The sequence below is a fragment of the Sinocyclocheilus anshuiensis genome, unplaced genomic scaffold, assembly GCF_001515605.1.
Source record: "Sinocyclocheilus anshuiensis isolate Anshui unplaced genomic scaffold, SAMN03320099.WGS_v1.1 scaffold2360, whole genome shotgun sequence".
NCBI classification, from domain to species: Eukaryota; Metazoa; Chordata; class Actinopteri; order Cypriniformes; family Cyprinidae; genus Sinocyclocheilus; species Sinocyclocheilus anshuiensis.
Window position 1 is genome coordinate 217,848 of NW_015542489.1, and position 10,894 is coordinate 228,741.

Consider the following 10,894-nt stretch of genomic DNA (forward strand, 5'->3'; position numbering starts at 1 on the left):
CATTAATCTCATAACATTATTTATTGCAGTTGTAATTATTGTTATTTGCAGTGTAAATTATTTAATCTGACTGGTAGCAGCCCTATAGTGTATATTGAATTTATTGATCAATTGTAATAATGTGACACGAAAGATGCATTCATTTAAAAATTTTACAAAATAGGCCTTTGTAAAGGTAAATAAAAATATGCAGATTTAAGTATGTAAAAGCTGATAGAACACTGATGAAAATATTGCTTCAGAATAAATTGTTTACTCCACCAAAAAAATCTCAGTGATGCAGTTATTCTGCAGGGATATTTTGTATGGAATATGGTCTGCTGATATGAAAAGTTCACTGTATATCGTAGTAATAAATATCATTTATTACAGCAATGATATTTTGTTTTCTTTTTTATTTAAACAAATTAAATATTACATATATCTATGTAATAAAATGTGTATTTCCATTACAGGTTTAGGTCTTAAATTTCATATAAGGTGGTATTAAAAAGGTCTTAAATGTAACTTGTTCATGTCTGTAGAAACCCTGTTTAAAATGAGATATTTGTAAAAAGTATCAGCATTAAACTCCCTTTCTAATAATACCGTGAACGTGGCCAAATTAATTATAAAACTGTCAACATGCCATCATCAACCCTGTTACTTTATATTTAGTTATATTCCAACATATTACTTTTCATTAAATTAACTAAATATTAGACATCCAATTGATACAATAACCTTCATATATATGGGTTATTGTATCATATATATATGGATATATATATATATATACAGTGTATATATATATATATATGTATGTATGTGTGTGTGTGTATATATATATATAATTTCCGAACAGGGGAACCTCTTAAGGATATAAGCTTGTAAGGATAAGGATATAAGCTTGACATGTTCTATAAAAGTATCTTTGTTTTGGATTAAATCCAATTTTGTTGTCCAGTGTATGTCCTATATGAGGTTACATAACACTTGATCTTCTTTCCCACCTCAAGAGTATATTGCTTTTACCTTAAAGTGTTATCCTGTTATACTTTGACTTGGAGGTTCAAGAACTTAGCCACTTAGCCATCATTTCACTACTTGCCATACTTTGTGTGTTCACACTTGCCCTCAGTATGACGTAGCCTCGCTCATTGATTACTGTTTATGTCCTTTCACTGACTAGAGTCAGTACATGTAAACAGTCTTTTGGAACAGATATAGCCACGCTGGACTAAATGTGACCATGCTAGCTAATCCTCTTTGCTTCGGTGATCCCAAAGAGTCTGGAGTCCTCTGGGCTTCAGAGGCACAGCAGTTTTCTGCCTGATGAGTGGAAGACCATGCAACACTATGGCTGGCAATACAAACTCTTGCTGCTCTATGTAAGTAATAACAATTCCTATGTATAGTAAAAACTAGAAACCTGTACAAATAATACTTTCTTGATTGACACAACCTACTTTTATTTTATATTTATGCTAATTAAGTTGTATTTATTTTGTAAAACGTGTAAAGTAATTTTGTGTTTTGTCATTTTTATTAGTTTTTTTTATGTCGATGTAATTTAAATTGTTTTAATACTTCAACTTAAACTGAATGAATGTTGCCTCAGCAACTAGCTGAAAGATTTTATTTCAGTATTATATATTTTTCTTTTTTAACTTTAGTTTTAGTTCAAGTTTTAGTAATGACTTAAACTAAACAAAAATTACATTTGTAGCTGAAATAAAATACGTTTAAGTTTCTCATATTTTATTTGATTTCAGTTCATATTTATTTTATTTCAAGTAATGTTTTTGTTTTGCTTTGTTTTGTTTAATTGTTTTAGTTCACAATAATAACCCTGAATCAGATGGGACCACAAATTTAATTATAATTTTAGACCATTGTAGATTTCATTTTTGTGTTTATCAAAGCCAATATTCAGACTATTTTAAAATGTATTTTCTCTGTTTATGCATGTTTATAAAAGAAATAAAGATGGTTTGTGAGTTATTTCTCTTTAGCAGTGGTCTATTTTGTGTGCTTCCGTAATAACCGTAAAGCATATTTAACCTGAGATGTGAAAAGTTCTGTTGTTTAAAGAGAACAACGCGTCACTTAAATGTGTTTGAACTTATGGCAGTGAGTGTGCTTTTTATTGCTGTCAAACTCAACTATCCAATTCTGCTTTTACAGTTTGACGTTCCCACAGAGACTAGTCTGAAGAACACCAGCTCTGCGATGTCCACTGAGATGTGTGCTTTGTTCTAAACAGCTCAGACTGAAGCAGGACAGTCATGAGTGCTGACATAGCTAACAGGCTGGATTTGGACCCTGATTATAATGCTGAACTGGCTGACATGGTAGCAGCCATGAACGTGGCTGCCAACAGACTGACCCCTTCTAATGGCTACAGGACCACCCCACATCGCCTCAGTCTCTCCGATCGCAAGCTGTCACTGCAGGAGCGATCCAGTTACCAGAATGGCATCACCCCACGAATAGCCAGAAGACCCACGATTGAATCGAAGCGGGTGTCTATCTCTGATGGGGATGTGAGTTGGGCAGGAGATTTTATACTTTTGCTGCAAACTGTTACCTGAGATTGTTGAGCATCAGTGGAGTATGTTCACCAAAATTAACATGGAGTTCATTATACTTGGGCTGTCACGATATCAGATTTTCACTATACATGGTTATCATAGCCAAAAGAATTCATGATTTAGGTATGGGATTTACAATTTTCACTCATAAATTGCTAGTAAATTTTGCAAATAATTACAGAGAAATGGCAAGAAAGACATTGAATTAAACATTACATTTAAAAGTAGAAAGACTGAACTATTTTCTTGTAAAATAATATTTTTAAATGTTTTATTTACAAATCATTTTTACAGCATATAGAAATTTTGAAATAAAGAAAAAATGCTATTAAATTAATCTTTAATGTTGTTTATTTTATGTTTTTGGTGAGTATTATGAGTATATTAAATTATCAGTATTTTATTTGTTAATTATCGTCATATTTGCAACATTCCTAATACATTCCCGTTTCTGCCCACAGGACTGTGTCCAGCTAAACCAGTACAAGTTAAAGAGTCAGATAGGAAAGGTTGGTGGTTGTACTTAAGTATCTTATTTTATTTTTTAAATTTTTTTTTTCATATTTATGATTGATTGACTATTTCTGTTAACCTTCCTTTTTTTTTTTACCCAGGGTTCTTATGGGGTGGTCAAATTAGCATATAATGAAGATGATGACCAGTATTATGTAAGCATATTAGTTGTCAAATTATATTTTCTTCTGTCAGCATTTAACCATATCATTATCATTACCATTTATATTATATTATATTATTAATACTACTTACAAAAATGCTCACAAATTGCAAATAAATGGCATTATAATAATATAATATAATATAATATAATATAATATAATATAATATAATATAATATAATATATAGCATATAGCATATTTGCTTTTTGCCATTTTTGTTTTTTAAAGTATTTTTATTTAGCTTTAATTTATTTTTATCTTTCAGCTTAAAACTTAAACGTATTTATTTCAGTTAGCTGCCAAGGCAATATTACAAATTTAAGTTTTTAAAGTTTTTAATCTAATATTTATATTTTATTGTATTCCAGCTTTATTTCATCAAACATATTTAAATTAAATAACAACTCTGCTGTAATAACTAACCAAAACGCATCTGTCCTGTGATATTTAACTGAAGGTTCTTGATGACCCGGCTGAGGATAACTTGCACATGGGTAAGTCATATTACAAATTTAAGTTTTTAATCTAATATTTATATTTTATTGTATTCCAGCTTTATTTCATCAAACATACAGTGGGTACGGAAAGTATTCAGACCCCCTTAAATTTTTCACTCTTTGTTATATTGCAGCCATTATATAATATAATATAATATAATATAATATAATATAATAATTTATTCCAGGCTATGAAGTTGGTATCCAAAAAGAAGTTAATGAAGCAGTATGGATTCCCACGTAAGCGATAAACATTTACATTACATTTACTCTTATGAAGTTTGTCTGCAGAATATTAATATTAATGTTGTGATGGTTGTGTAGGGCGACGTCCTTCCAGAGAATCAAATGGATCCCAAGAGAATCTTTTAAAGCATTCTGGCCTGTTGGACCGGGTATATCAAGAAATTGCTATATTGAAGAAACTTGACCATCTTAATGTTGTTCATTTAGTTGAGGTGAGTCAAAAACATGTCAGGATTCTTTACCATACAAGGCAAATATGTTGGACTATAAAGTATAACTCTGTGTTATTTTGGTATCATTTATATAGTATATATTTTTATTTTGAATGAGCTTTTATTTTGATATTTCCAGTTTTCATTTTCAATGTTAGTTTCAGTTATTTTGTTATTTGCTTTTTGCCATTTTTGTTTTTTAAAGTATTTTTATTTAGCTTTAATTTATTTTTATCTTTCAGCTTAAAACTTAAACGTATTTATTTCAGTTAGCTGCCAAGGCAATATTACAAATTTAAGTTTTTAATCTAATATTTATATTTTATTGTATTCCAGCTTTATTTCATCAAACATATTTAAATTAAATAACAACTCTGCTGTAATAACTAACCAAAACGCATCTGTCCTGTGATATTTAACTGAAGGTTCTTGATGACCCGGCTGAGGATAACTTGCACATGGGTAAGTCATTTTGTTAGTCAGCAATCTGCGATATAGACCACTTTCCTTTTTACTCTTTGATCTATTTTGCTTTCTATTTATTCTGTGTGTCCCTTTCATAGTCTTTGAGTTGGTACCTAAAGGGTGAGTATTTATACCTATAGGGCATTACCACACATATACAAACTAGATGTTTCTTTAGTTTGTTTTTTCTCTTATCATGTTCGCCCCGTCCTAGTCCAGTGATGGAGATCCCAACAGACAGTCCTCTAACAGAAGAAATGGCCCGCTTCTACTTCAGAGATGTCATCCTAGGAATTGAATACTGTATGTTTCCCTAGTCTAGGGTATTTTAAGCTGTCTTGTATTTACGAATGTCATTTATTTAACTTTAGGGTTTGGTTATAGTTACTTGTTTCATGTTTTATTTTTTTTAGTGCACTATCAGAAAATCATACATAGAGACATCAAACCCTCCAATCTGTTGCTGGGGGATGATGGACACATCAAGATCGCAGATTTCGGTGTCAGTAATGTGTTTGAGGGGAACGATGCTCTCCTATCAGACAGTGCAGGAACACCAGCTTTCATGGCACCTGAAACTCTGACTGACCAGGACCTCAGATTTAGTGGAAAGGTCAGAAGATTTATTGAATATTTCTGTTTACATACAGTGAAGCCATTGATTCTTTATTATTTACAATCGACTCTCGTTGGATTCAGGCTCTAGACATATGGGCAATGGGAGTGACGCTGTTTTGTTTCATCTTTGGAAGGGTAAGACATTCACCTTTTAAAATATGAATGTGGTTAAGAGCATCTGTGGATATATTGAATACAAATCTGTTAATATTTCTTTGTTTAGTGTCCTTTTCATGATGAATACATCTTAGGCCTGCATGAAAAGATCAGGACTGCGCCAGTCGAGTTCCCAGACATGTGAGTCACCAATGCTGAAAATTCTTTTATTTAAATGCTTTACAAATCTGGGGCTTTACTATATTATAAATATATTACAGACAGATAGACTGGTGTAATTATGTTCGTGTTCTTTGCACAGGCCCGTGATCAGTGATGGGCTGAAGGATCTCATCATCAGAATGCTGGACAGAGTCCCTGAAACTAGAATCACGTTACCAGAAATCAAGGTGAAATCATATTGAAAGATTGCTGAGAAGTATTTTAAAGTGTAGATGTTAGTGTTACTCTGAGTGTGTGTGTGTGTGTGTGTGTGTGTGTAATCTTGAGTTTGTGGGCAGCTGTACCCGTGGGTCACGCTTGATGGCACGGATCTTCTGCCCCTGGAGGAGGAGCACTGCACTGTGGTGGAGGTCACTGAGGAGGAGGTGCAGAACTCTGTCAAACTAGTTCCCAGCCTGTCTGCTGTGGTGAGTACATCTGAAGAAAGAAAAAAAAAAAACATTTGCCACACACTGTAAAAAAAAAAAAAGTAATGGTCAATTTAATAAAAAAATAAAAATTAGGGAAAAAATCATTGTGCATTGTGATTTATAGGATTAGTTCCCTTAGTTTCTCCCATACACGCACATGCTGCAATGCATTCTGGGAGCAAACAAATCCACAATTTTAATTATGAAACTGTTATTGTTGGTCTAACATTCACTTTCATTCAACATGAACATATACATGTTTTTGAAAGAAGTCTCTTATGCTCACAATTTATTTGCGCAAAAATACAGTAAAAACAGTCATATTGTAAAATGTTATTGCAATTTAAAATAACTGCATTCTATATTCATATATTTTAAAATGTAATTTATTCCCGTGATGGCAAGCTGATTTTTTTTTTCATTAGTCTTCATTTATTTATATAAATCTTTTGTAACATTGTAATGTCTTCACTGCCACACTTGATCAATTTAATGCAACTCCTTTTTTTTTTAAATCCTTTAAAAGATAGTTCACCCAAAACTGAAAATTGTCATCATTAGATTAGATTCAACTTTATTGTCATTGCACATGTAAGGTACAAGGTAAGGTACATATACTCACCCTCGTGTTGTTCCAAACCTGTATGAGATTCTGTCTTCTTTTGAGCACAAAAGAAGATATTTTGAAGAATGTTGGTTACCAAACAATTGACGGTAGCCATTGACTTCCATAATATATACGTACTGTATATATATAAACCAAAAAAATACTATGGATGTCTGTGGCTACCGTCAACTGTTTAATATGTGAGTCTCAAAAAAGTCCAATATTGTGGATCAAAGAGTACCATGTTGTGGTTATTTGTAAATGTGTGCAGTTTAATGACTTGTTTTAGAGTGAATATTTTCTCTTTCGCGCCGTATTTTAAGATCCTGGTGAAGTCCATGCTGCGGAAGCGCTCCTTCAGTAACCCGTTCGAGTGTCCCAGCCGCAGGCAGGGCAGGTCCATGTCTGCCCCTGGTCTGACTGTGTAAGTCACATCCTCATCCACTGCACGTCACTGCATCCTACTGTATACTGAGACACATAATACCTGTGATTTCACTGACATTGATATTTTGTTCTTATTTCTCTCATTCATTTCTGCAGGGATATGTCACTGTTTCGCCCTCTAAGGTATCACACAATAGACCTCACTGCCATGATAATCAGCTACATTTAGTATTTCAGACTCAATGCTCATGTTTCAGTGTGTGTGTGTGTGTGTGTGTGTGTGTGTGTGTGTGTGTATTACATATTCTTTGATTATATTAAAATAAGCGTATAAAAACATTGCATTCTGAGTATAGGCTCCTGGGCTCCTTTAGTGTGCACTATTATTAATCACTACGGATGTACTCTAGTGCCTCTGTGAGGTTGTTCTCTGATTAGCAACACAAACCCCAGGGACTCAGTATGCCACTCTTTTTAAAAATAACTGTCGGGAGATAGTATGTCAGGATAAGAGCTCCATTATGGCCCAAATTTTCAAGAATGAGATAATTATACTTATATATAACATAAGGTACCGTACTGTAGCCTATTAAGCACACTGTTTTAGTCAATGTTCACGGATCACCCCTTGTACAGTTTACTTTTGTCGACAGTGTAAGAGCCCATAGAGCAAATATACTTTAGGGTAAATCTCACAAAATATGTCCAAGACTAACACACTTTTAACCCCATATTAAAATTATATTTAACAAAAACAAATCTCCTCTCCCAAATTCTTATTAAAGTAATGCATTTTTTAGAATTCCCATTCTTTTTATAGAGGATTGTCATTACTGCATATTTTGTTATACATTTGCTCTTACAATAGTATACATATAAGTGTGTGTGTGTGCATATGTATTTGTATATACAGTATATATATATATAATGATGAGAAATACAGAGAAAGATGTTCCATAAAATGATTCATTTAAAGAAAAATAATTATCTTTCTTTTGATTTTGAATGTGACTTAATAACCTTAAAAGATCTTGTGATATTCTTTTATCTAAAACATAAGTAAATCTTTTTGAAAAACCTTCTAGCATAATGATAATAACAGAACTGTACAACACAATGGCTTTCTGCTTGGTAATCTTTAGAATGCACTTTACATTACACACTCAGTTGCACCATCCCACTGGTTTGTAGTGCAAATAGTTTTAACGTTTTACTTTGAGACTAGTTATTTACCCATAGCGGCTAATGAATAGGAAGTTTCGCACATTCACAAAAAAAATAACTTCCGAGTTGGATAAAGTGGACAGTGGATACAATGAAAAACAATATAATTCCTCATTCAGAAAACATGATGTCTCCAGTCAAATCACCAGTAATACTTCTGTACAACATTTTAGAATTGCATTAATTCCAGGTTATTGTTGTATTTTCATTTGAAATAATCATTCCAGACAGGTAGTTTGTGAAAACAGTGGATGGAGAGGTCAAAATCATTGGTAAGTACTCTTTATAGACGTATTACATAATGAAGCGTTGAAGTGTCCCTTTTCCCTCTGGACTATATATTCAGAGACATTTCTGTTAATATTACCTCTACACTTTGCCTATTTCATTGTTTCAGTATAAAAGCTGGTACAAACTGACTGAATGTACAAGTAAACCTACAAAACCCCTTTTTATTTAAATTAAGTTCTTGAGCTAAAATATAACATTTGGGTTGTTTTCTCATTTGTACAGCAATATGCTCTTTTTCTCTGCAATCAGAAACATGATAGTTGTAAAACTGATACTGTAATCTTTCATATCTGATCATTTTACTGAATTAGTAACGAATTAAGTGTGAAATATCCAAACGCTATTTGTGGCCTACAGTGAAATTGTTGTCCTGTGGTGCCTGTTTGAATGGGCAGGCCTACAAGAGCCACACTCTCATAATCAGGTTAAATCAAATTTATTTGTGTATTTTCACAATACACATCATTTCAAAGCTCGGCGATAGGACTGGAATTATATACAGCAACCATTGCATAATGCTACTGAGACAACTGGACATTAGCTTCAGTACATTTACAATGCCAGTATTGTTTTTAATTTATTAAAAAGTAAATTAATTGTCAGTTTTCAGTCTTTTAGCTGACAGACCCCACATATGATCATCCTGGTGCAAGGGAACCCTATACTAAAATTTAAAAGGCAGCTGGTGGAGGTGGAGGTGGAGCAGAAGACCACCACAACAGAGCAGAGGGAGCTGAAGACTACCAGAGCAGAACTGGGGGAGCTGGCGACTCAAACCCTTAGCAGATCGGATGGCTCGAGATCATCAGGAGTATTTGCTGGCTTGAAATCTCCTGGATGAGTAACTGGCTTGAGGATGACTGGAGTGTCGGCTGACTTGGGGCCAGCTGAGAGATGGGTGTCTGGGGGGGTCGGCTAGACAGAAGACTCAGGAACGACCTCCGTGGTCATATCAGGACAGACAGGAAGTTCGGGAATGACCTTCTTGGTTGCCTCATGACATACAGGAAACTTGGGAAAGACCCTCTTGGACAGACATGAAATTTGGGAGCGAACACCTCCACTTCGCTATGAGTGGGAGAGCAGTGTGTGGCCCAAACACATTATGGTTAGCGCCGTAACAGGGAGAACAATCAGTGGCAGAAGGGACTCTGAATCCTCTAAGCTTAAAACAATCTGGTTGGGCACTGACATAATGGATTTGATATCAGGAGACTCAGGTATAGCACTCATGATAGTGGGAGACTTGGTGGCCCTGTTAATTGCGGATTCTGGAGGTAGAACAGGTACTGTGCCAGGCTCTGGGACGAGAACAGGCACTGGGCTGAGCTCTGGGATGAGAGCGGGCATTGGGCTGAGTTCTGGGATGAGTGCAAACCCCTTACTGAGTATGGGGAATTGAATGGGCTCCTGGCTGAACTCTGGAGTGGACTCCTGGTCTGGGGGAAATTCTTGTACAGACTCATGGTCTGGAGGGAAATTTGGAGTAAACTCACAGATAGAAATGGACTCTTGAACAGATTCCATGGTTAGAGCGGGTTCCGGTGCAGACTCAGGGCCGGAGTGGGTTCGTTACTGAACTCTGCGACTAGAGCGGACTCATTACTGAACTTTGGGACTGGAGAGATCTCAGGGCTGAACTCAGGGGCTGAAGCCATCACTAAACTGTGGTCAAGGGCTGGAGCCATCACTGGACTTTGGTCAAGGACTGGAGCCATCACTGAACCCTGGTCAGGGACTGGAGCCGTCACTGAACTCTGGTCAGGGACTGGAGCCATCACTGAACTCTGGTCTGGGGCTGGAGCCATCACTGGACTTTGGTCAGAGGTTGGAGCCATCACTGAACTCTGGTCAGCGACTGGAGTCGTCACTGAACTCTGGTCTGGGGCTGGAGCCATCACTGGGCTATATTCTGGAGCAGACTTTTAGTCTGAGTGGAATTCTCATACGGACTCAAGGACTGGAATTAAATTTAGAGTTATTTCAAAGGCACAAGTGGGCTCTGATGTCGATTCAGGGGTTAGAGTGGGTTCCCATGTAGATTTAGAGATTGTGACTGCCTTGATATTTATCACTTGGGCTGAAGCAGACTCGTTACTGAATCCTGGAGTGAACTCATAACCGAACTCTAGGACAGGATTAAATTCAGGGGCTGTAGCAGGCTCTTGACTGAGGTGGGGGAAATGAGCGGATTCTGCGGCTGGAGCCAACACTGGAGCTGACTTAGGGGCTGGAGCTGACACTTGAAAGGAATCTATCTATCTATCTATCAAGTATTTACTTGACCTCTCAGGGTCAACTGTCTGTCAATTCTAAGAACGTTAATTTCCTGGTTAAGGGAAATAAC

At 35.4% G+C, this 10,894-nt stretch overlaps 1 protein-coding gene across 2 annotated transcripts in view; it reads left to right on the forward strand.

Annotated features, from left to right (window-relative positions):
- Positions 1 to 7,308, forward strand: part of LOC107694030 (calcium/calmodulin-dependent protein kinase kinase 1-like) — an 18,835-nt gene extending 11,527 nt beyond the window's left edge. Inside the window, exons 2-17 of one of the 2 annotated variants that reach the window (XM_016493643.1) lie at positions 1,269 to 1,370; positions 2,167 to 2,525; positions 3,035 to 3,082; positions 3,188 to 3,241; positions 3,937 to 3,988; positions 4,073 to 4,206; positions 4,632 to 4,668; positions 4,770 to 4,791; positions 4,886 to 4,974; positions 5,085 to 5,284; positions 5,371 to 5,424; positions 5,513 to 5,586; positions 5,708 to 5,795; positions 5,907 to 6,035; positions 6,969 to 7,069; positions 7,189 to 7,308. In XM_016493643.1, the coding sequence (XP_016349129.1) occupies positions 2,268 to 2,525; positions 3,035 to 3,082; positions 3,188 to 3,241; positions 3,937 to 3,988; positions 4,073 to 4,206; positions 4,632 to 4,668; positions 4,770 to 4,791; positions 4,886 to 4,974; positions 5,085 to 5,284; positions 5,371 to 5,424; positions 5,513 to 5,586; positions 5,708 to 5,795; positions 5,907 to 6,035; positions 6,969 to 7,069; positions 7,189 to 7,261 (1,413 nt within the window). In that variant the 5' untranslated portion in view covers positions 1,269 to 1,370; positions 2,167 to 2,267 and the 3' untranslated portion in view covers positions 7,262 to 7,308. Of the gene's footprint in view, positions 1 to 1,122; positions 1,371 to 2,166; positions 2,526 to 3,034; positions 3,083 to 3,187; positions 3,242 to 3,936; positions 3,989 to 4,072; positions 4,207 to 4,631; positions 4,669 to 4,769; positions 4,792 to 4,885; positions 4,975 to 5,084; positions 5,285 to 5,370; positions 5,425 to 5,512; positions 5,587 to 5,707; positions 5,796 to 5,906; positions 6,036 to 6,968; positions 7,070 to 7,188 lie in introns of those variants that run through there. The other variant, XM_016493642.1, reaches the window with a different exon arrangement.
- The last annotated feature ends 3,586 nt before the right edge of the window (positions 7,309 to 10,894 follow it).